We start from the raw sequence: 22,997 nt of genomic DNA, 5'->3' as shown, positions 1-22,997 counted from the left end.
AAACAATTTGATTTAGTACCATTCTCTGACCTAAAGTAGATCCAGAACATCTTTATCCCAAACTTCCAGCAGTGAGACTCAGACAGAAATTCCTGCTACTGAACAGTGAAGTTTTCCAGATTCTTGTGTTTCTTCAAGTGGAAATGAAATATGTGTCCAAACAAACAAGTAAACTAGAATGAATGTCAAATCCATTCACATGTTAGTTTCCTAAAGTTCACCACTGTTGTTTTTCCACATCCAATGAATCCAAAGGGAACATTCTTAGAACATTCTAGACACTGGATGGTCACATGACTTTATTCAAAGTCTGTCCACACATTGGACTGGAATGATGGTTGATCAGTTTTTGCTGCATCATGTGTGTCGTCCGCTGTGATTGGTCGTTTTTTCCTTAGAGTAAAACTACTGTGTTTCAATCAAAACAATATTTTCCAATACCAGTATAATCAATTTACTTCATTCTGAAACGATTTTATAATGGTATAGGTCAATCTGATTCAATTTGATCTGCCTCAGAGACAGATTGATCTGGTTGGATGGTAGGTGTTCCGTCTCACCCCAGGGGAGGCAGAAAATAGGCAGCATAAAGAATAAATTAAATCCGGTTGGGTTTAGACTGACAGGGCAGCCGTTTATCAGATGGAGAGATGCGGGAGTGATTACACTGGAGTTAAAGTTGATCATTAGTAAAAACTTATATTCTCAGGCACTACTCAGCAATAAATAAGAAAACCTAAAGTGGAACTTAAACCAAAGGGACAGTACTAAGACAAAAGCATAAATGAAAAGAAGACCACAACCAAGAAGGAAAACCAGGCCTCTTCCACAGGCTCCTGTACAAGTCTGACAGCAGGGAACTGGAACAGGGGCAGCTGAGGCTTTCATGCTTCCTGCCCATCATGGTGATTGGAAGAAGGAAGGAGGCCGCAATCATCTCCTGCAGGAGGTGGAGTCAGACGGCGTGGTGGAGTAGGCCTCTGCATAGGATGAACCCATCCACAAAATACACACAAAAGGCCTGAGGCCATAACAAGAGGAATATAAATAGATTGATTGATTAATTGTTACGCCCTATTATATAGCCCAATCAAAGCATGATTGATTTGGCTTTACGCCTGATGTGCTTCTTGACACTACCCCCTGCTTTTACCAGGACATCAGACTGACATAAAAACACTGGACTGTGGCCCCTTTATGGTTTTAGTTTGTAATAAAGATCACAGTTTTTTGTATTTACTTTATTATTATTGTTTTTTTTCTAATTTTTAATAACAGAAAATAGGTGGAGCCTCAAAAGTATCTTTTTGACTGTTGTCGTTTTTATCTTCACATGTTGATCATGGAGAGGATGATTTAACATAAGAGACCTTGTTTCACAATAAAGACTGTCATTCATATCATTGTCTGCATTTTAGGATATTTATAACAATCTACCTCAAGGTCTATGGACAGACCTTCAGTTGTAATTGTCTTCCTAACTGGCAGACATTGTGTTGAAGGTGTGTAAGCAGACTGTGACTTTGTGAAAACGTCAAAGTGAAATGTATTAAATCCAAAACAAATTTCTGTGCCTAAAGGTTCTTACAACTCTAAAATGTGTTGTTTCCTCATTTCTTAAGACTTGAGACAGACCCATCCTTTCATGTGGATACATTTTTATACCTTGTGCGATCCTAGACACTTTAACATTGGGAGTTGGGTCATCTAGACCCACTAGACAGTGCTCTGAACCTTTTTTCTTCAATGATTTGTGATCTTCACTGGTGTCCATGGATTACATGAAATCTTTCCACCTTTATCCACCTTTGTCATGTAAGGGAGAACACCTCAATGGAAGGGGGGGGTCATAAGATAGCACGAGGGTTAAACAGACTTTGTGTCAGTAGTGAAAACACATGTGGCGTGGACTCAAAGGGAAAGACTGCTGGATGTGTCCGGTTTGAAGCTTCAGACTTATCGAATCCACGGTTTGTTTTCTTTGTTTCCACGTTAGTTTTCTCCTGTGTTCTTACATGCCTTCATAGATGTCTGCAGATGAACGTCTGACCTCACACCAACAGAACATTCAAATAGATGCTTTATGATGCTTTCATTAAATAAAAAATTGTTTGAACTTCACAAAGTCAGTGTCTTAATAACAGAAACCTTCTGCAATATTTTACCATCATTTGACCCAACAGGTTTGTTGTTCACCTTTCAGCACATTCCATGAGAGGTCGGCTCAGTGAATCTGTGGTTTGGCAGAGTGTTTTACTCCAGATGCCCATCCTGACATAAGCCTGAACTTTGGTTTGTTTTTAAGGCAGCAGTGCAAATGGTCTCTTGCCTGAGGACCCACACTGGATGTTTTTTGCTCATTGTGAGCCTGGGAAGCGAACCCCCAGTCTCCTGCGCGCCAGTCCTACACCCAGCCTGTCTGAAGCTACCCTGCAGGAGGAGGCAGGGCCCCAAAATGCACAACATCCATTTATCCATCCATGCTAACCACTTCATATGTTACTCAGACTCAGTTTCTACATTCAAAGTTAGACTGAAAACATTCCTCTTTGGACAGGCTTAGTATCAGACTAGTTAGTATTCAGAGATTATTCAACTTAATGTTAATGTGTTGAAATATAAATTGATAGCAATTTGTTTTTAGTAGCTGCTAGAAGTTGAAGCTGGGGTAACTATGGTGCACTGGGGTTCTGTCCTCTTTTCTCATCTACTTCTACCCTTCCTCTCTTCTCCATTCTTGATCATTATTCATCATTTACTTCTCCATGCCTCTGTTTGGTGCAGTCCGATTCAAGTACTCTCCCTCTTTCCCCCTCCCCTCCTGGGGAGTGGGAGTGCTTCCAGACTCCAGTTGGCTCATCCGTGCTCCAGTTCCTGACCGAGTACCTCGTCTCTGCTCCTGCTCCTACACCTGGCTGTGGATCCTGTCTCCGGCTCGACTCGCGCCCCGACTGTCCCCCCAACTCCATCTGGATGAAGCTCGTCTGCTGGACTTTAAATATGTAGTTGTAGAAGTAGATAAGTTAATTCTTCTCGATGAGTTCTGGTAAATCACCTGTCGGTCCTGGGGGAGGATCCCTCCTTCATGTGGACACCCCTGAGCTTTCTTCGTTTTTCTGGAATCCGTTTTTTTTAGGAGTTTTTCCTTACCGTGAAGGGGGGGTCTAAGGGCAGGGATGTTAGTTTAGTTTAGTTTAGTCAGTTTGTTAGTTCATTTTAGTATTTTCCTATTGAACTCTACAGTGTATGTATTCATGATCCTTTTGAGTTCATGTTTCACTTTTTCAATTACCGATACGAAGCCCATCGAGACGACTGTTGTTGTGAATTTGGGCTATACAAATAAAATTAAATTGAATTGAATTATTAGAATAAAAGATAATTAAAACTGTTCCTCAAATCTTTCACCCATGCATTACATCAAAAACCTCAGGAGGCATCTTTATAAATCAGAGTTTTTTAAATAAACTCCCTGAATAATATTTTGAATTGCTATATCTCTGTGTTATAGTGTTCCTGCAGGATCCAGTTCAATGTGATTTTACATAAACAAAAAAACTTTATGAAATGTTCAAATAACTGCAACATTGTTTGATTGAGTCTTCATTCTGTGTTAAATATTTAGGACATTTCAAACACATTTCCTGTAGGACCCATTTTCCTTTTCCTTTAATTTTATGATGACAAATGGGGGCCAAATGTTTTGAAAACCAAACTAAAAAAACAAAAAAATCTGGTGTTGAAACTAAAATAAATAAAACAAAAAACAGACTTGAAAAAAAAAGGAATGATCACATTTTCTGTTTTTAAGTTTTAAAACTCACATTTTAACTTTCAAATCTTTTTTTCAGTTTACATTTTTTTTAAATGTTATTTTAAGTCAGAATTTTTCAGTTTCAACTTTTGGCCCCTTTCTGGCTTTGATGAAGGACCAATCAGAATGAAGGAAGGACCAATCAGAATGATGAGGCTGGCAGCTTCACTTTCATTGCATTCACTGACAGTGGAAACTTGGATAATTACTGCCAGAAAATGTAAACACTAACTATTCAAATGGTCGTTGTGAACAAAGTGGCCAAAACACAGACAAATTCTTCCTTTATAGTAATTCATCCTATATTTTTCTATAGTAACCGCTAAATTCTTGAAATAAGACGACTCAAACGCTAAACATTTGAAGGTATCATTTCCTACTGTTTTGCCCAAACAACGTGCTGCTCTGCCTAAAAAGGATAAATTAAATACATGAATTAATCCTCACAACATTTAAACCTTTTAAGCAGCGGATACCTCAGTAATCACACGGATTTGTGATTTCCTCAACAACAGAGAGCTTCCCCCGACTGGATTACAGCGCAGAAAAATAAAAGAACGTCACCCAAATGCAACAATGTTGTTGTTGTTACAGACAATGCAAATCGATTAGTGATAGAATAAAAACAACACAGCTTTGAGTCATTCTCTCTGTTTTATATTTAATATGTTGGCAACAAGAAAAGAGAAGTGAGAGCATTTCACTCTGAGGAGATGTCCCGGGCTGCTGCAGCCGCTGTAGCTGCTAATAAAGTGTCAGTAAGTAGTGCTGTTTATTTGAACACTGGGGAGTAAACAGCCATCAGCCCGTGGTGTTCACACCGGACCAGCACCAGACAGCATGGGTAGGGGGGGGGGGGGCTTCTTCTTTGTTTTTTTACCAGCACATGTCTGCCACCCACAGTTGGAGGAGACTTTGTCTGAAATGTCAAAACGGTGTAAATCCACTAGTGACAGCTCTATTCCTATGAAAAACTTAGTGTCACAGAATTCCAGGCAAGCAAAAAATGCAATTATTAACTAGATTTATACCATGGTCCGGCTGAACTCTCAATTCTGATTGGCTGCTGGGTGTGGATTAAAGAGTGATAATGCAAAGGGATAACGCACACCTAAAACAAGAAGTTCCAGTCTCAAATCACTGCGCTGGCACAAAACTCCAAACATACGTTGAGATACATTATTCTACAGTTTACAGCGAGGCAGCAGAAAAGATCCTTGGATGATCTGTTGCCTATCGACTCCTGCCTGCCTGACCCTGATTTAGCTTTGTGGACTTTTAGCTGAGCTAATAAACCTGCTGACTTTGGATCCAGGTGTCTGCCTGTTCTTGTGCCAGGTATACAGCAGTAACCTCACAAGTTAAAAATTGACATCCTTAAAGAATTTTGTCTGTCAAAAATGCCATGGGGTCAATGAGAGAACTCGTTACCTTTTTCTGATATTTGGGGCCGCTGTGAGAAAACAACATGCTTCACGGTTTTTAGAGTTAGATTGCACAAAAGCCAGAAAAATGCCTATGTTTTGATGTAATAACATTTTCTGTGAGGGTTACAATGCCCCAGATTTGTTAAAATGAATCAACTTAACCCTTGTGCTATCCTAGGCACTTTAATATTGGGAGTTGGGTCATCTAGACCCACTAGACAGTGCGCTGAACCTTTTTTCTTCAATGATTTGTGATCTTCACTGGTGTCCATGGATTACATGAAATCTTTCCACCTTTATCCACCTTTGTCATGGTAGGGAGAACACGTCAATGGAAGGGGGGGGTCATCTAAGATAGCACAAGGGTTAAAGCGTTTAATTCCTGTCACTCTTTCTCACTCTTCTGCACTCTCACTGCTATTGAATTTGATTCATAACAGAAAACTGACTTAGAGATGACATGAAGACTTTAACCTTGAATACCTCAAAAACTGTCAGGAGTTCTAAAAATAAAAATACAAGTTGCTTAATATTGAAAAAAATTAATGGTTTCTGTCGCTTAAAGTCTCCTTGGCCATCTTCTTTTCGTAGAGCTGAAAGTTTTTAGTTGAAAAAATAGTCATCATGCTATTTCTCCTCTGAACAGTAATTACGGATAAAACAGTTGGCACTTCAGTGTTTTGAAAAGGACGCTCTCCACACGTCACTACTAAATCTGACTCCCCCAGCCCATGACATCTCCTCAGAGTAAAATGCGGTCACTTCTCCTCTTTTGTAGTGTCCCTTTTCCACACTAAGGTTCTGAGACTTAATCCCTTTTGGGGTTCTTTATTTTGGTTACTGTAAGCCGTAACAGACGGCGTACAGATTGCCCAGCAACACTTACAGACAGACAAAATGCTCCCCAAACGTCTTAATTCCCTCACTCTGGCTCCAGCCCTCTCCATTTCCCTTATTTGTCCAATTGCTGAACCCAATTAGTCCATATGCCTTGGTGAAATATATGGAAACTTTCTGTAGCAGAATTAAAAATAGAAGTCAAAACCAAAAATGCTTTTTCATTTTCAAAATGAAGCTGCATTTTTTGACTCAAAATTTAGATGAAAAAAAATTCTTCAAAAATAATTTTTTAATTTTTTTCTTCAACACTGCTTATTTTGTCACTGATAACTGATAAAGAAAATTGTTTTTGACATTTCATTTTCACAAAGTTCTCTGGTAAATGTGTACCAAAATTCATTCAGAATGGTCTAATTTGACAATTAAAATGAATTAACAGAAATGCTTTTTCATTTTCTAAATGTAACTGCATCAAATGACTCAAAATTAAAATTAAAAATCAATACTTCAAAATGCTTTTTCATTTTATACTTGAAACCACTTATTCTGTGTCATAATTAAAATGAAAACGCAAAGAGAGGATTGCATTGTCATTTTCACATCCACCCTGCGAATAGTGTCGCATAATTCAATTCGACTTAGCATTTCCAGAGGGGAGGCGGAGCGATGACGTCACTGCTATCTTCCTGTGTCCAGTTGCTAACAGACAGACATGCTAGGATCAGCTTTGTGTTAGCGGCAGAGGAGAGGGATTTGTGACGGTTGTGCTTTTCTGATGATTTTATACAGCTTCTCAGGACTGTGTAGCAGCATTTCCGCCTTCCGCGGTCCTCCTTCAGACGCAGCTTTGTCTTCGGACCGGCAGCCGCCTTCGCATAGCGGAGTGTGAAGCCCCGCGATCCTAAGCTCCTGATTGCCGAAGGCGGAAGTGCTGCTACGCAGATCTGAGAAACTCTAAACCATCAAATGAATTTGTGTTTCCAGTGGTGTCCAGAACAAAATAAAGGCTGATGTAATTCCCACATATTTACATCCAAGGTTCTCATTGCCACACTGAGTTTTAAGTACCACCACGGCCCTTAGGTGGTGTGCAGGAGTCACACTTTCTGCAGATTTCTTCCCAGTCTCGATGACTTGGTCCCAGTAGAAGCCTTGTCTGAGCCTGCAGAGAGTTTTGGAGACCCAAAAGTGTCCGGAACCAGGGGCCCCGTGCATAACTTGAAGAACAGTGAGCCGCAGACTCTTTGGCACCACCACCTGACAACTTTTCTCAGCTGCAGCTGGCCTTTTCCAGCCTTTCTGCAACACACCATCACAAAAATGTAAAGAGTTGGACTGGGACCGCAGACCTTTAGTTGTTTGAGAAAGCATGGAGATTTCCTCCCAGGATGGCCTTCGCTGCTCCTCGACCCATGAGAGGACATGCTTCATATCAGCATCTTCCTGCTGTTGACATTTCCACCCTGCGGCATCAACAGTGGTGAGCGTTGTGGCTCCTGTTGAGGGGTGAGTCCACAGCAAAGCACATGTGATTTCAGCCGCTCACTTTTTTTGTACATCTCCGGCGAAAGGGCCCCACACAGCCCCGGTGAGGGAGACCGTCCACCCACCTGTCCAGGCCCAGAGGATGCCCCCCCACGGGGGTATCCCTGGTGTCAGGGCCCCCAGGCCATGGTGCATGCAGGCTCAGCCGCACTGGACGGCAGCCAACGGGGCCACCGGACGCCAAGACGCGAGACAAAGATGAAGCCAGGACCCCGAGGACCCAGGAGCCGCCCACCACCCATCCAGAATCCTGTCACCACAGGCCAAAGGAGGCATAGGCGCCTGCCGCGAGAAGCCTAAAGACCACGACCCAACCACAGCTTGACCCCCACCCACTACACTACCTTTACAACTCTACCACCCCCCTCAAGCTACACCTCCCTCAGTCCACCTCTCGTATCTGCCCCCGGTTTTTCCCCCACCCTACAGAAGGGAGGGTGATCCCCAGTGAGGTAGCCCCCAGGCCTGTCCCCAGCCAAGCACTCTCACACAGATTTTCCTGGTTGCCCCCTGCCCCCCGTCACCACACAGCAACCCCGTCGCCCGACCGACCCCTCCCCGGCAATGCATGCTCAGCCAACTCAGCCCCAGCCAACCAGCCAACAGGATCCCCACAAGCCCGGCTGCGCAGAGACGACCCAGGCAGGTGAAAACCGGCCGCCCCTCCCCGATTCCACCTATGTATTGTAGTGTGGGTGTGCAGTTTGTGTGCTGCAGGTAAAATGGAGGGTCTGTAGCGGGGTGGCAGACCCCACTGCTGCCAAACAGCATAGCTCCCCCCACCCCGTGTCCCTTTTGTGTGTGGTGTGTGTGTTGTGTGTGTGGTGCCAACATGTGGTGTGTGGCGTCTAAAGTGAAAATTTAAATTCATTCAGGGTCATCACTATCTGGAGCCTGGAGGAGCTGGAGAAGATTTTACCCACAGCAGTCTACACAACGTTACAGACTCCTCTGTGCATCTGGCTGTATCATCGTTCTGTTACCACCTGGGCTGCATTTATCTTACCCTCAGTGTGCTCGTCCTTGGGTTGTCCGATACCTCACCCTACTGACAGAGTGAATTACCAAGACAGCATCTATGCACCTGCTGAATAGTTTGTTCTAGGTCTTATTTGAAATGAAGCTGCTTGCTGGCCCACGAGGAGTTACGGACCAGACCAAAACATTCTTTAACTGCTCCCAAAGAGAAAGCCGTAGACTGAAATGACCATTTCGATGAAAATGTTTGCATACTTTTAACTACATTTTAGGAATAAATGTACATAAATAGTTTTACATGAACAATGCCCCTTGAAGACTTTTTACAGTGTAGGTGAAGGGAAGGGTAGATTGTGTGATAAAAGAGAGGAAAGGTGTGTGTGTGTGGGGGGGATGATTAAGGGAACAGGGAGGGTACAAACAGAACAAACCCATTACAAACATGTGTGCAACTGCTTATAAAAGAGACTGGTGGTGATATTAACTACAGTGGAAAACCTTTATGCCCCGTGAGTCATGCCCAGTGCGTCCATCACCTGTGTGAAGAGTGATAGTAGTGTGGATACAAACAGTTGTAACATGTTTACATACACCACATACAAACACACATAGTTTAAATTGTTTTAGTTCAATTACAATTTAAAAAAATATTTCTATTTGCTAAATGTCAGAATAATGAGACTAGGGTTTTTTACACAAGTTTTTCTTACTTTTATCAAAGTCAAAAAGTTTACATATGCCTTTAAACATTTTGAGAAACTCCAGATGATGATGTAATCTCTTTAAAAGCTTCTAATAGGTTTATTGACAGCATGTTACGAGGGGGAATGAGGGAAGCACCCAGGCGCAGAGAGGAGGAGGAGGCAGAAGGTTCCAGACAAACAGGATCTTTAATAACTTAAATTCCAAAAAAAGAAAAGCTACACAAAACTCCACAGCAGCATGCAGGCAAACTCAAAACTTGAATTACAATGACACAGGGACCCGAGAACAAACTATGGAGCAGCACAGGAGGAAGGGAAGGACAGGACTTAAATACATTCAGAACAGATGAGACACAGGTGGAAACAAGGAGGGCAGATGGGGACCAAAAGTAAAACTTGAAACAACACAACAGGAAGCCTTTCAAAATAAAACAGGAAACAAACTCAAAACATGACACAAACAAAAAAGAACCAGAACACAATGGCAGAGAAACTGACACCGTGACACAGCATTTGAGTTAATTAGAAACGAACCTGAAGATTTATAGTGGGGCACATTTGAAACACACTTGCTTGTTTGTGAAGCATCATGGGACAGTTGAAAGAAATCACTAAAGATATTAAGAAGACTATTGTGGATTTGCACATCCTTGAATGCATTTCCTGATACCTGAAGACGCCACGTTCATCTGTTCAGGCAACTGTATGCAAGTTTAAACATCATGGGAACGTCCAGCCATCGTATTGCTCAGGAAGGAGACGGGTTCCATGTCCCAGAGATGAATGTACTTTGGTCCGATATGTCCAGATGTTGTAAAGATGCTGGCTGAAGAGGGTAAGAATGTGTCATTATCAACAGTGAAACGAGTGCTGTACAGACATGGGCTGAAAGGCTACTCTGCCAGGAAGAAGCCATTACTCCAAACGAAACATAGAAAAGCCAGATTCAAGTTTGCTAATGCACACAAAACTTTAATTTCTGGAGACATGTCCTATGGTCTGACGAAACTAAAATGGAACTGTTCAACCATAATGACCATTGTTAAGTCTGAGGGAAAAAGGGGAAAGCCCTTTGGGCTCCCTCCCATGGGCAGGGCTGTAAAACATGGGGGTGGTACCATCATGTTGTGGGGTTGTTTTGCTGTTGGAGAGACTGGTGCATTTCTCATGAGGAAAGAAGAGTATGTGGAAATATTGACGCAAAAACTGAAGACGTTAGCCAGAAAGTTGAAGGTTGGGTACAAATGGATCTTCCAAATGGACAATAGCCGCGGTTACATGGGCAGAATATCTTGATCGGATCAATGGTCGGGTTAAAATTCACCCGTGCACATGGGCACACTTTCGGTCAGAATGAATGATTTGGGCATGCGCAGTAGTGTGAAATCACCCGGATGAGGAAATAGGTCCCGTTGTAAACAAACAGCTGCCACAGACAGACAGCATGTGCAGCAGCTCCGTAATACGAGACGATCTTCCAAACGTGCTTTTATTAATGTTATGAATATTATGAAGCGCCTGTTTGCTCATCCTTATATTTAATCCGTGTGGTCAGTGCTGTTTTGTGGAAGAATTAAGCTGGAAGAAGGGTTAGGGCAGGCTAACACGGGCTACCATCATTAGCCCTGATGGACACAAAATCCAGGACCGTGCGAGAAACGAAGCAATCTGCGTCTTGGCTGCACGTAAATGTGTGAATAACATCAGCCTTTATTTTGTCGGGACACAACTGGAAACACAAATCCACGTGATTGTTTGAACGGTTTCTAAGGACTGAGCGACATTTATTTCTGCTCTGAAAAGTTCACACAGACCGCCCCAAAGCCACTCTGTGAGCTAGTGGCCCGAGCTCTGTTCCAACACGGTTCCTGCTGAGTCCTGCAGCCGCTAACCCAGAGCGGCGGGACGGCTCGCAGTCTGAATTCTCCCACACATAACAAAACAACAAGACGCACACGTAAAAAAGCATCCTCCCCCCCTCAGACACAAAATTATTAATCCGGCTGCTCTGCTCACTCGGGTGCCTGTGGACCGAGTGAGCTTCGGGGGGCACGAAGCGCTCCTTCCCCGCATGTCCCTCGTGAGGGGTGTAAGAGAGGGACGAGAGCGGAGCGGCGCTTTTCACGGGGCGTCCGCAGAGCAGCTGGTCGGTCCCATATGTGCTCCTAAGCTTTCTCTCAGCGAAACACCGTCTATGCATGACGTAACCCAGAGCAGTAGTGACACACGATTGGAATGACCGTTTACATGCACAACGATCGGATAAACGATCGGTATAACCCTTCTTTCTTGATCAGAAATAAATTCTGATCCGAACGAGTCTGATTGGGGCAGAGTATTCCGAACGGCGCGTTTACATGACGCTTTTTCTTTCCGATCAGGCGTTCATTCCGATTACTTTTGCCCATGTAAACGCGGCTATTGACCCCAGAGAGTGTCAGAAGTGCCTGCAGCAAAACTTTAAAACCAAAGGAAAGAGTAGAAGCAAAAGCTAAAACTGAGGAAACAAGCTAAATGTCAGAGCCCTGTTCCCAGAATCCACCCCAAATAGTAGGGGTGTAATGATACACGTAACCGTTTTGGTACGGCAGTTTGTGTTCGTTTTATTTATTTACCGTTTCGGTACGTTGTCTCTTTTTCCCCCCGCATATGCATTGTAACAACCCAGCTGCTTTGTCACTCGTAACGAGCTGCTAATGAACTAGCTGCTAATGAACTAGCTGCTAATGAACTAGCTGCTAATGAACTAGCTGCTAATGAACGAGCTGCTAATGAACGAGCTGCTAAGACTGTCCTTACCCCAAACTCCACACAGCCTCAAAGAGTCTCAGAGAGAGTAGACTGAGAAATAGATTACTCCATCTCTATTCCAGCATTTATTATGAACTCACACGAACAGCGTATCAACATGAACCTCACTTCTCTTCACAGCCCTCTGTGATGGTGAACACACAAGATTTCACACTTCCCATGAGTCTTAGTGGCTATGGGCGGGGCTAACCCCCAGGTCGCCACTGTATTAACTTTGCGCCGAGGCAGAAGTAATGTTTGCCGTGAGTTTCTTCCAAGAGGCTATTAGGTGACGGACAGTTAGCATGTCAACAGATGGCTAATGCAGAAGCCAGGCCAGAGATGAGGACCCCCCCCCCCCCCCATCTCCTTACGCTCTCCTGTGTGTGGGGAACACTTTGGCTTTGTTGTCAGCATCGATGAAGAAAAAAAAGACAATTGGATGAGTTGAATGCTGTGTGTTGACATTGTTACACAAAGATAGCGTATGCCACAGTAACACATCTAATCTGTTAACCAGTGGTGCAAAAAGTCGGTAGGCAGCATATGCGTCCCATAGGGGCGCCGGCCAAAGTGATTGGGCGCCGCAGCCGCTCCTCCCTCCTCGGGTCTAAAAGCGCAATCCAGCACGTGTCCTCGAGAACGTGCTGGATTGCGCTGGAGCGGAGACGTTTGTGACGGCGCGCTGTTGATTGTTTTTACTTGAACTGTGTGATCATCTGATGACAGGATTAAATGGAAAGGCAAAAGAAAAAACAATATGGGATCAAAACAGAAAATGCAAAAGGGACAAAGATGTGGAGTGAATGAAGAAAAGTTTCTCTAAATGGTTGAGAGACAGCAGGTACGTTATAGCAGTGATAAAAACAGGCTTGGAAACATTCAGGTTAAAACTACTATAGCAAAATGGTCACAATTGTCTTGCAGCGGTACTGAGCAGGATTTACTGTATCAATAATCATAAAGAGAAAATAAAGGAGCTTGTTTGGGCTGATTTTGTTTTAAATAATTTCTTTAACTAGATGTACCAAAACAGTGAAAAGGTTTTTATCCCTTGACTGAAACCGCACTAAATGATGATAAAAGCTGCTCTTATGGGCAGAAGGGAGAAGTATGTGTGATGTGGGTTAGATGGTGATTCTGTTTCTTTTAATGTTGTTAAAAGTTTGGATAACGACCGACCGGTACAGAATCAAAGATGGGCGGGGCTTTTTTCGTCACCTGTGTGAAAGCAAAGTCTAAGAGGCCATTCAATTGGCTGAAATCGAGCACGCCTGCTTTGCTGATGAGTTTGATTGACAGATTCATTAGCCAATGGTGACATTGGTTAACCTGCCCATCTTTGATTCATAGATGGGCAGGTTAGCGTGTTAGCTTTAGCATGGCTCCTGTAGGTTTATTGTCTTCGTTCTTTAAAAATTACTGGCTTGTGCAACTTTATTGTGGACTTTGAAGCAAGGCAACAGTGGTTGAATGCAGTTGGCATTGAATGCAGAGAATTGTCTCCTGGTGATGGGATTTGCAATGAATGTTTCACTCAGGATAGATGCTAATACTTCATCCTTATAGCTATGATGCTAGTCATCCAACACCAGTATATATGTTTTTAAAAAAAAATTATTTGTCTGAATTAAATTATTATATATCTTTTACAGAACGATTTGTGTATGTTTAGTCTGTTTTAATGTTATAAAGTTCTTTTTACAATCTTTATGCTTTGTGGTTGTTTGTGCTAAAAAACGTCCACACTTTAGATGAGGTGCTGCAAAACAATTAATAAACTATTAACAAAGTTAATTAATACATTTGTAAAGCTAATAAGCAGTTTAGTAATATGGATTTAGAAGACAATGGTCTGACTTTAGATGTTAATAAATCTTATTAACACTTTCAGGTATTTGCAAGACATCTATAATGCTAATAAATATCGTACTAGCATCTGACACATTAATAAAGCCCATTAATTTGTTAAGTTAGTTAATAAAACTTATTAAACTTATGAACACTTCGGCTTGTGTCAGGCATCTATAATGCTAATAAATATCTTACTAGAACCCCAAACAATAATAATACTTCTTAATTTGTTAACAAAGGTTGTTAATAAATCTTATTAAGCTTATTAACACTGACACATTTGTTAGGCACCTATAATATCAGTAAATGCATCATTAGCATCTTGAAAACATCCTAACAACAATGCTTGTAAATGTGTTAACTAAGTAATTTAATAAACCTTATTAGACTTATTGTACTAATAAATGTCTTACTAACACCCTATAAATTCATTTATAATGCTTGTTAATGTGTTAACAAAGCTTGTTAAGGAATCTTAATATAAAGTGTTACCAAAATATTTATATTTTTTAAATATAGTTTAGTCACTATATTCTTTGAAAATCTTCCTAACACAAAGTTTATATCAAACAGCTGTGAGGATAGAGAGAAAGACGAGAAGAGGGAGAAAGAAGGGCAAAGCCAGTTCAAACCAAGTCAGTCATTTTTAAAGAGTATTCTTAAATAAATAAAAAATGCTTTAGAAAGATGTTTAATTTATTTAACCATTGGGGTCCAGATGACCCCACCCTTACATTGACATGTTCTCCCTACCAGGACAAAGGTGGATAAAGGTGGAAAGATTTCATGTAATCCATGGACACCGGTGAAGATCACAAATCGTTGAAGAAAAAAGGTTCAGAGCACTGTCTAGTGGGTCTAGATGACCCAACTCCCAACGTTAAAGTGTCTAGGATAACACAAGGGTTACAACATGAAATAATTGTAGCGTGGCCGTATGATTTAGTGGAGAAGAACACAGAAAGAGGTGAAGGAGACAGACATGAGGTTGGTGATGCATCTGATAGAAAAGAGAGCAGAGATGACTTCAGGGAGGAATAATTAAACTATTAAAGTCACAAAACCCTAGATGCTCATTCTGCTTTAAACTTCTGCTGATCACCTATTCTGGGAAAACAAGTGCAGACATACATGACAAGTCAGTCCCAACAGAGAAGAACGAGGAGAGAAGTTCAGATGATGATGGAGAAGAACAGAGAGGTACAGAGGAGGGGGCTGGGGCAAGGCATAACTCAGAAGATCCTTCTGAATGACCTTCAACACACAAATTTGGAGAATCATTGAGGCAATAATAGTTGAAAATGGCTCACAAAAATGTTCTGCTGGGTCATATCCAATCAGATAAGAAATAATGAGATTTATACATTTAAACAATAAAAGTGTTGTGTGGATGATTAGATAGCCTTAGAAGGGTTGGATGGGGCTTTTATTATGTGCATTTATGTCTGTGTGTGTGTGTGTGTGGTGGGGGGGGGGGGGGGGTTAATGTGGCCACATACCCCTATGAAATTAGGTAGTTGTGCCCCTGCTGTTAAACTTGAAACGGCATCACCGACTGGAACAATGGGGTCTACAAGAAAAAAAATGTGCAATTTAAAATGTTTAGTTTTCAGGCCAGTGTTAATTTTCCAAAGTTTTTGGTTCCTGGCAGCTAATCCTTTTTCTTATTTTATCAAGCAGATCAGCTACATAGTAGGGCTGGGCAATATGGCCTAAAAATAAAATCTCCGATTTTATTTTTTCTAATTCGATTTCCGATTTTTTCCCCGATTACCCCCCCCCCCCCACTTAAAGAAAGTAATAAGTACAACCGGTAGACAAATTTTGCTTATTTTTAACCCTTGTGCTATCTTAGATTCGTTCATTCATTCATTCATTCAATTGTTTATTTCAAATCAAAACAAAAATTACATAAAATAAAACAAGTCAATACAAGACTTTGAAAATTTGATTTGAAAGGGGATTGGAAGAAGCTTATGACCCCCCCCCCCCCCCTTACATTGACGTGTTCTCCCTACCATGACAAAGGTGGATAAAGGTGGAAAGATTTCATGTAATCCATGGACACCAGTGAAGATCACAAATCATTGAAGAAAAAAGGTTCAGAGCACTGTCTAGTGGGTCTAGATGACCCAACTCCCAATGGTAAAGTGCCTAGGATAGCAGAAGGGATAACCCTTGTGTTTTAACAATGGGATGAATAATAAATAAATTAACACTCTTGGAATCAAAGTCCCAGCTGTGTTTTCAGTCACTCTTTGTAGTCTACACTAAAAGGTGACAAACATTCACCTTGAGAGTAGCACCATTTTCTAAAGGATTAACAATACAGCTCATATCTGGGGTCTAAGGTTATAATTCAATTAATAAACCCCGTCTTCTCCACGGTTTATATGGATACCATGTCTTTGGCGGCAAAGTAATCGCTTCGGTGATTGTTCTCCACCGTGCCCCTTTCCTAGTGATGGGTACCGAGCCCCGGTATTGAACGAGCCCCAGATCAACATTCTTCAAGACCGCAGTATCGTTAAGATCCAACCTCAACGGTTCTACTATCTGTACTGGAGAAGTCACTTTTTTTGGTCTCCCACAAGATATAAAGTAGAGCTGTGACGGTGTGGGATTTTTGATCACCGCGGTGATGAAGCAGCAGGAGTCGCGGTCAAGCGCATCCCCCCACGCCCACCCCACCGCCACCTCGCCGAACACAAAATCTCCTGGTGGTTGCGTCGCAAATTAATACAATTCATAATTGCAATGCAGTAATCTTTATTAACAAATAACAGTAAGAACTAACTAACTTATGAACTAACCATATAGGTGTTGTAGAACGACTATGTGTGTGTGTGTCAGCGCTCCGTGTGTAAGAGGAAAGAGCGCATGCCGGAATAGGTTTGTTGTGCTGCTGCCTTTGACTGTGATGGGCTTTAGGCAAATGTTGCAGCGTGGGGGGGGGGGGGGGGGGGGGGTCGCTTTCTCTACGTCTGTGCTGTGGCAGTAAACCCATTCCAGTTCCAAACTACAGAGGATTTTATTCCGTTGTGAACAAACTTACCACTCTCACTCTCAGCCATGTTGTCGCTTGGTGTTTCGTGTGTGCTATGATGTTGTTGTTTGTTGCTTGCCATACCGCTGTGTGAAACTAACACTACGGAAGCTCTGGGGAGCCAAAAATGTGCCATTACACAAAACTCGATTTAGTTATTTTTTAAATCGCCCGTCACAAAAAATCAAATGAATTCATTCAATCGATTTCTCGCCCAGACCTACTACATAGGTCAAATGCATTTTGAAAGTAAATTTTTTCTACCTTAGCTTTTTGTACCGAAAAAATACCAAAAAATAGAGACAGATAGATAAAAACTGTATTAATCTCCCAAGGGAGAAATTCAGGTGTCCGGCAACAAAACAAACACAATAAATAACAATAAAATATTAGTTCATTAGTTCATAAAATAGCAGTTTATATCAGGCAGATTAGTTAAACTGAACCGAAATGTACCGAACCGGGCCCTATGAAATTCTGAACCGAACCGACTTGAAATGTTAGCGTATCGTTACACCCCTACCGAATATCATCTGTCAATCATAAAACTCCACCCTCTCATTAAGCAACAAAATAAATGCTGTTTTTAAAAAAAATCTAAAAAATTAGAAAAAGAGTCAAATATGCAACCATTGATAAAATGGTCAAAACTAAAAAAAAATCACTTGAAACTGGAAAAAAGATATGAAGGTGAAAACTTTAGTTCTGAAACTTAAAACTGAAAGACAATCAAGGTTATATTCTACTTGCATGAATCATTGTTCACTTTTCCCAAGTCTGTTTGGGGTTTTATTTATTTTGAATTCGATTTCAACACCAGTTTTTCAGCTTTCAGTTTCAACTTGTGGGCTTTTGGTTTTTCAAACTTTTGCCCCCTGGCTTGTCACCATGAAGGGCCTAATTTTCCCTAAATACAGCTGCGGCAGGAAAAGGAAACTAACATCAGCCTCTTAGAATGAAACGGAAACGTAGAGGCAGGAAGAGCATGTCAGACGGTGGGTCACCTCCATCAGCTCTTCTCCAGCTCAGGTCACGGGTCACTTCTTGTGGGAAAGAGTCAGACTTTGTTCTGGTTCTTCTATCCAGTCGGTCCAATTCTACATTTACAGTTTTCCGGATGAACATGCTCTGTCAAAGCGAGGCTTTCAGGTTTTCAGCTTTGCTGCTCTGGACCAGGAGAACAATGATGTTCGCCCGGGAAAACGCAGCATCACGCGGCTGTGACCAGCAGAGGGCAGCCCGCGTGCGCCGCCCGTCTGCGCGCGCTTCCTCTCCTCAGAACCTCAGAGTAACGTACAAGAGCCGAACTGGGCAGAACCCGACAGAACCGCGAATGATCAAGCAAGTCTGTAGTTTAGGTTGGTTCCGACCCGCTTTAAGAGTCGGAACAAATAAACTAAGAAAAGTTTGATGGGGGAGGGGGTGACGCAGATCAAAGGTTCCGAGCGTACAAGAAACTCAGGAGGGGTGGAGCCCCGCCGAACCGAGCCGCCCCTTCCCTTTCTCTCTCTCGGTTCCTCGGTGTCTGTCGCCTCAGTTACTTCACGGCTGCTCAGCAAACGGACTCGAACCGGAGACCAACTGTGTCCGCGCGCTCACCTGGCCATCCAGCGCTGTCCCTGCGCGCGTGACCCCGCGCAGGACAGAAAGACGGAGGAGGAGCGGCGGCGGGGGCTCTCCTCCTCGCATTTTCTGGCGAACATGGAGAGGACTGGAAGTTTCCTGCTGCGCGCGAGCCTCTGTCTGCTGTCGCTGGGACTCACGGGCGCGCGAGCCCACACCTTTAAAGGTAAGACAGCCCGGGTTTGGGGGGTACCGGAGACTTTAGGAGGAGAGGGTACCACGAAGAAAGGAGTTCCTGCGAAGGAATCCAAGTTTCCACCCCCCCCCCCCCTCCCTCCGTCAGCACCGCTACTCTGCCCCCCCCCCCCCCCCCCCCCCCGCACACACGCAACAGTATTATTGAACTGGTTCGACATGCAGAGCCTTAGGGGAACCGGAACCAGCAGACAAAGAAGAAACCGGGTCTGACCCACTCTGAATCTTTGAGGAACCAGCAGAACCAAAGAGCGTGTTCTGGACCAGAACCGCAGAACCCAGAGGGCAATTAGATCAGTCTGGTATTGGAATGACAGAAGCAGTTCTATTCATGCTGGCTGGGTCCAGGTCTGTGTTGTTTACAGCCCGTATGCTGCGTTCTAGATCTTCTGTCTATTTGGAGTGTTTCTTTCCGAGTCAGAACTGCAGGTTCTGGCTCTGGGACTGGCTCTGGGACTTGATGCTGGGCTGCATTCTGTCCTGGCCATGACAAATGGACTCCTTTGCAGGTCCGCACTGATGCAGACCACTTCAGACCAGTCCAGACTACTGCTGACCGGGTTCTGGTTCAGGTTATCTTGGTTCGGTTTTGGATCTTTGACCCTTTTTGGGCGGGCTTTTGTGTCTTTCATGCAGACGGCTTTTTTAGGCTAAAGATGTGAAGTGAGATGGTGTGCTGCAGAATGGGTTTCCTTTGAAACATATGTGAGTTCTGACTCGACCCACTGAACAGTAGTGTTCTCCCAAATTCAGACTGATTTGAAAATGAAGAGTTCCGGTTGGAGACCGGATTACCAGAGACAAAGGTGAGGGGGTGTCGGGGCGCAGAGAAGGAGGCATCCACATTTATGGCGTCCGAGGCAGCTGTAGTGGAAACGGACCTGGTGTCCCCTATAAGACGGGCCAAAGGACAGCTCCTGACCCCCCCGGAGTACACGCTAAAGCTAGGTCTAGATCCAGCCGCAGACGCTCAGCTGCACCCTCTAATAAACTGGGAGGGGTCCCACCAGAGTTTGGACCAGAACATCAGCAACGTTCAAGCTGCTTTATTTCTGTACCTGTCTGTCCCCAAGTCTGGACGTTAGGGCAGCTGTGTGTGTTAGTGTGCTTCTTTTGTTCAAGTGTGTTTATGATTTTTCTGTGACTGTGTATTTGTGTGTGTGTTGTCTGTGTGTCTATTGTGATTTTTCCACGTACAATAAAGTTTTGGTGTTTCCATCGTTTCCAGGTTTTTGGATTAGGTTCATGTTTGGGACTCAGGAACGGTTTCGATTTCAAACCAGATTTAACCCACGAAAAGAAACCCCACAGCTTTTTTTTGATCCGTTCATACATCTCTGAGAGCCTCCGAGAGCCCCTCCCAATCTACAAAAAAAAGGGGGATCTCACATTGTGATGTCACAAAGTGAGGAACCGCCCCTTCCACGAAGAATCTGTTCTGCTAGCCCCGCCCCCAGGCTAACAGACACACCCACTGGAGTTAGTGGTGATCGGCTAGTGGGGATTTACAGGGCCTGAACCTAACTTTTTTAATTGGGGGGGTAATAATTTGCCTCAAATAATTACACTTTGAGGGGGTCATTATTAGTGAGCTTGACAACAAATCTTACTCTGCCTCAGAAATCTTACCTCAGAGTAATACACCGCTTTAATGGGATGTCCTGTCATAATAATGCGTGGAGTTTGTTGAATCCAGGCTCTTTCCCTGCTTTGACCCTAACGACACGGAAACATATTTGTCTTCAGGGAACGCAGTCTAGGAAGAAATTCTACCGCTTAGGAGATTCAGATTCTATTTGGACGTCGAACAACCACATCTGATGCTGACTGTCGTAGTCTCCTCTGGTCAGGGCTGCATCCCTGCTCTTCTCTCATCTCCACGCTCGTCTTCCCTGTTCTGTGTCGCATGCATCACTTTTCTCTTCACAGCAACAGTTTTGTTGACAGAAATTGTACATGAAAAACTCTGCTCATGTGAGCCATGTCTGTGCCGAGTTGCTGCTATCTGCCATCTTTTTCTTCTCCTCTTTGATATTCACTAAATTCCCCCTCTGATGAAAATTCTGGTTTTTTGAGTTGTAGACATGTTCTTGTGGCATTTTTCTTATGACAGAGAACAAATGTAATAAAAAATCATTTGAGGTTTTCTGAACAATTCTCCTTTTAAATCGCTGTCAATCAAACTGTTGCAGAGATACTTTTTCTGATTCAATAAGCTGTTATGACGTCACAGCGGCCCAGGAGCACATGCGCATCGCTCATATTTGAAATAAGTCCTAAATGTGTTCTCTGCGTTAGTGTTCTCTGACTGAGTTTGAAGGCTTGCTGTCCCGCAGGGTAAAAATACAAACAAGAATAAAATCAGGGGACCTTCTTTATCATTGTCTCGATGAAAATAGGAACATTTACCAAAAGTTCTGGAGGCCCGATCAGGCTGGCTCCCCATCGGGCAGCGGTTCCCTGCCTGGCCGCCAGCAGTCGGGATCGCTCCAGCGGCCCTGCGACAGACTGTCCAGGGTGTAACCGCCTTTGCCCAGCAGTAGCCAGGACGGGTTCGGGAAACCCGCTACCCCAAAAGGGAAACAGCAGGTTAAGGAAATGGATGGAAGTTCAGGAGGAGAGTTATCGGATTGATCCACCATATTGGATGTGAAGTTGAGTCCCTGATTGGTTGATGCAACGCAACAACCTTGCCAGAGTTCAGATTTGTAACTCTGACCCCCGCGGCACGCTGCTTAGATCGCATTGGTACCATTGACCCAACATTGAAACGGGCCACCCACCGCTGACTCGCCTCCTTCTTCAGTTGAAACTTATGATGAAATGCAGAGAACTGAAATGTTATTCTTTAGTGTAGACGTCTGAAACAGGGTGGGAAAAGGGCAGCGAGCCGACAGAGACAAAGAGCTGAGCAGAACAGGATCCCAAACATCTGAGCAATTACCTGAGGAAGATTTACCTGAGGAAGACTTAGAGGGCATAAAAGGAGCATTTACCTTCTGTTTTAGCTTTGACCCTTGTGTCAATGATCTAGGACGACCACATTTATGAGGCAGGGTCGCTCAGACATCTGAATTGAAAAAGGCTGTTACTGTGTGTTTCAGTGGAACATCAGTCTGAACAAAGCTCCTTATTAAAATACTTTGATTTCAAAGTATTGACCACCCTGAGCCAGAGTTAACGCAGCAAGGATGCTGTCTTTTCAGGAATCAGCATCAGTTTCCTGTTTGGACACTCAGATGTTCCTGTGACAGACTCAGAAAGACCAGGGGGTGGGGGTGGGGGTTGCCGGAAAACTGCAGAATCCACCTTTAGTGCGACACAGAGGAAGACACGTCTGTAATTACAGCCCTGCTGTTAACTCAGCAACACACAGGCAGCCTTGCTTCCTTCTGACCTGCTCTGTCAGGATCCAGGACTGGACTTTACCGGTTGTTGGACTTGAGTGAGTGTGTGTGTGTGCGCTCGTGCTGTGATGTATAATAATTATAGACGTTTCCTGCACATCTGCACATAGACATCAGGAATCTAACCGTTTCTGTTTGAAGCTGTGGGTTTCTGATCTCCCCCTCCCTCTGTGTTTGCACTCGGTATCTGTCTTTGCGCAAGCAAATACTATTCCTCTGACTACACTCATCGTTCTGCTCTTCGTCATGTGTGCGCTCTCTGTTTGCACTCATCTTCTGATAGCAGCACATTTTCATTTGGTATGTATTGGCACTTTTAAGCTGACTGTTTGCACGTATTTACATGCCTGCCCAGCACCAACACTGATGGGAATTCTTCATGCACATTGCTGCATTGCATGTAAAGTGTGTCCAAGGCTAAATGTTGTTGGTCGCACGTATGGCCCTAACCATAACCCTAATCCTAATCCTTCCTCTGGCCGTGCAACCGAGAAAAAGTTTAGCCACACATATTTAGAAAACTACATATTCATAGTCGACTTGCTGTTTGTGGTTTTTATGATTTTCATTGGAGAGTGTGTGCAAACGACAATCATACTAGAAGTGGCCAGCGGCTTTTATGATCCGGGCTTTTGCTGCCAAGAACTGAGGAACCGGTCTCCTCTTCAGAGTCATTAGGTCCAGACCTGAAGAAACGTGTCATGCCAGTGTTTTGGAGGTCCAGTTTGAGATCAGCCAGCAGGTCATAAGGTCATCAGGTCAGGACGACGACAC

The 22,997-nt window shown here is 43.4% G+C and overlaps 1 protein-coding gene across 14 annotated transcripts in view; it reads left to right on the top strand.

Moving 5' to 3' along the window:
* The first annotated feature begins 18,300 nt into the window (after positions 1-18,300).
* Positions 18,301-22,997, top strand: part of LOC101160890 (receptor-type tyrosine-protein phosphatase mu) — a 156,686-nt gene continuing 151,989 nt past the window's right edge. For 6 of the 14 annotated variants that reach the window (XM_023949905.1, XM_023949900.1, XM_023949902.1 and 3 more), the window contains exon 1: positions 18,301-18,787. In XM_023949905.1, coding sequence (XP_023805673.1) covers positions 18,409-18,787 — 379 coding nt within the window. In that variant the 5' untranslated portion in view covers positions 18,301-18,408. The remainder of the gene's footprint in view (positions 18,788-22,997) is intronic. The other 8 variants (XM_023949910.1, XM_023949904.1, XM_023949901.1 and 5 more) reach the window with 4 other exon arrangements.

Source organism: Oryzias latipes, chromosome 20 (genome assembly GCF_002234675.1).
Source record: "Oryzias latipes chromosome 20, ASM223467v1".
Classification (NCBI taxonomy): Eukaryota; Metazoa; Chordata; class Actinopteri; order Beloniformes; family Adrianichthyidae; genus Oryzias; species Oryzias latipes.
This window is presented reverse-complemented; position numbering and strand designations above follow the sequence as displayed.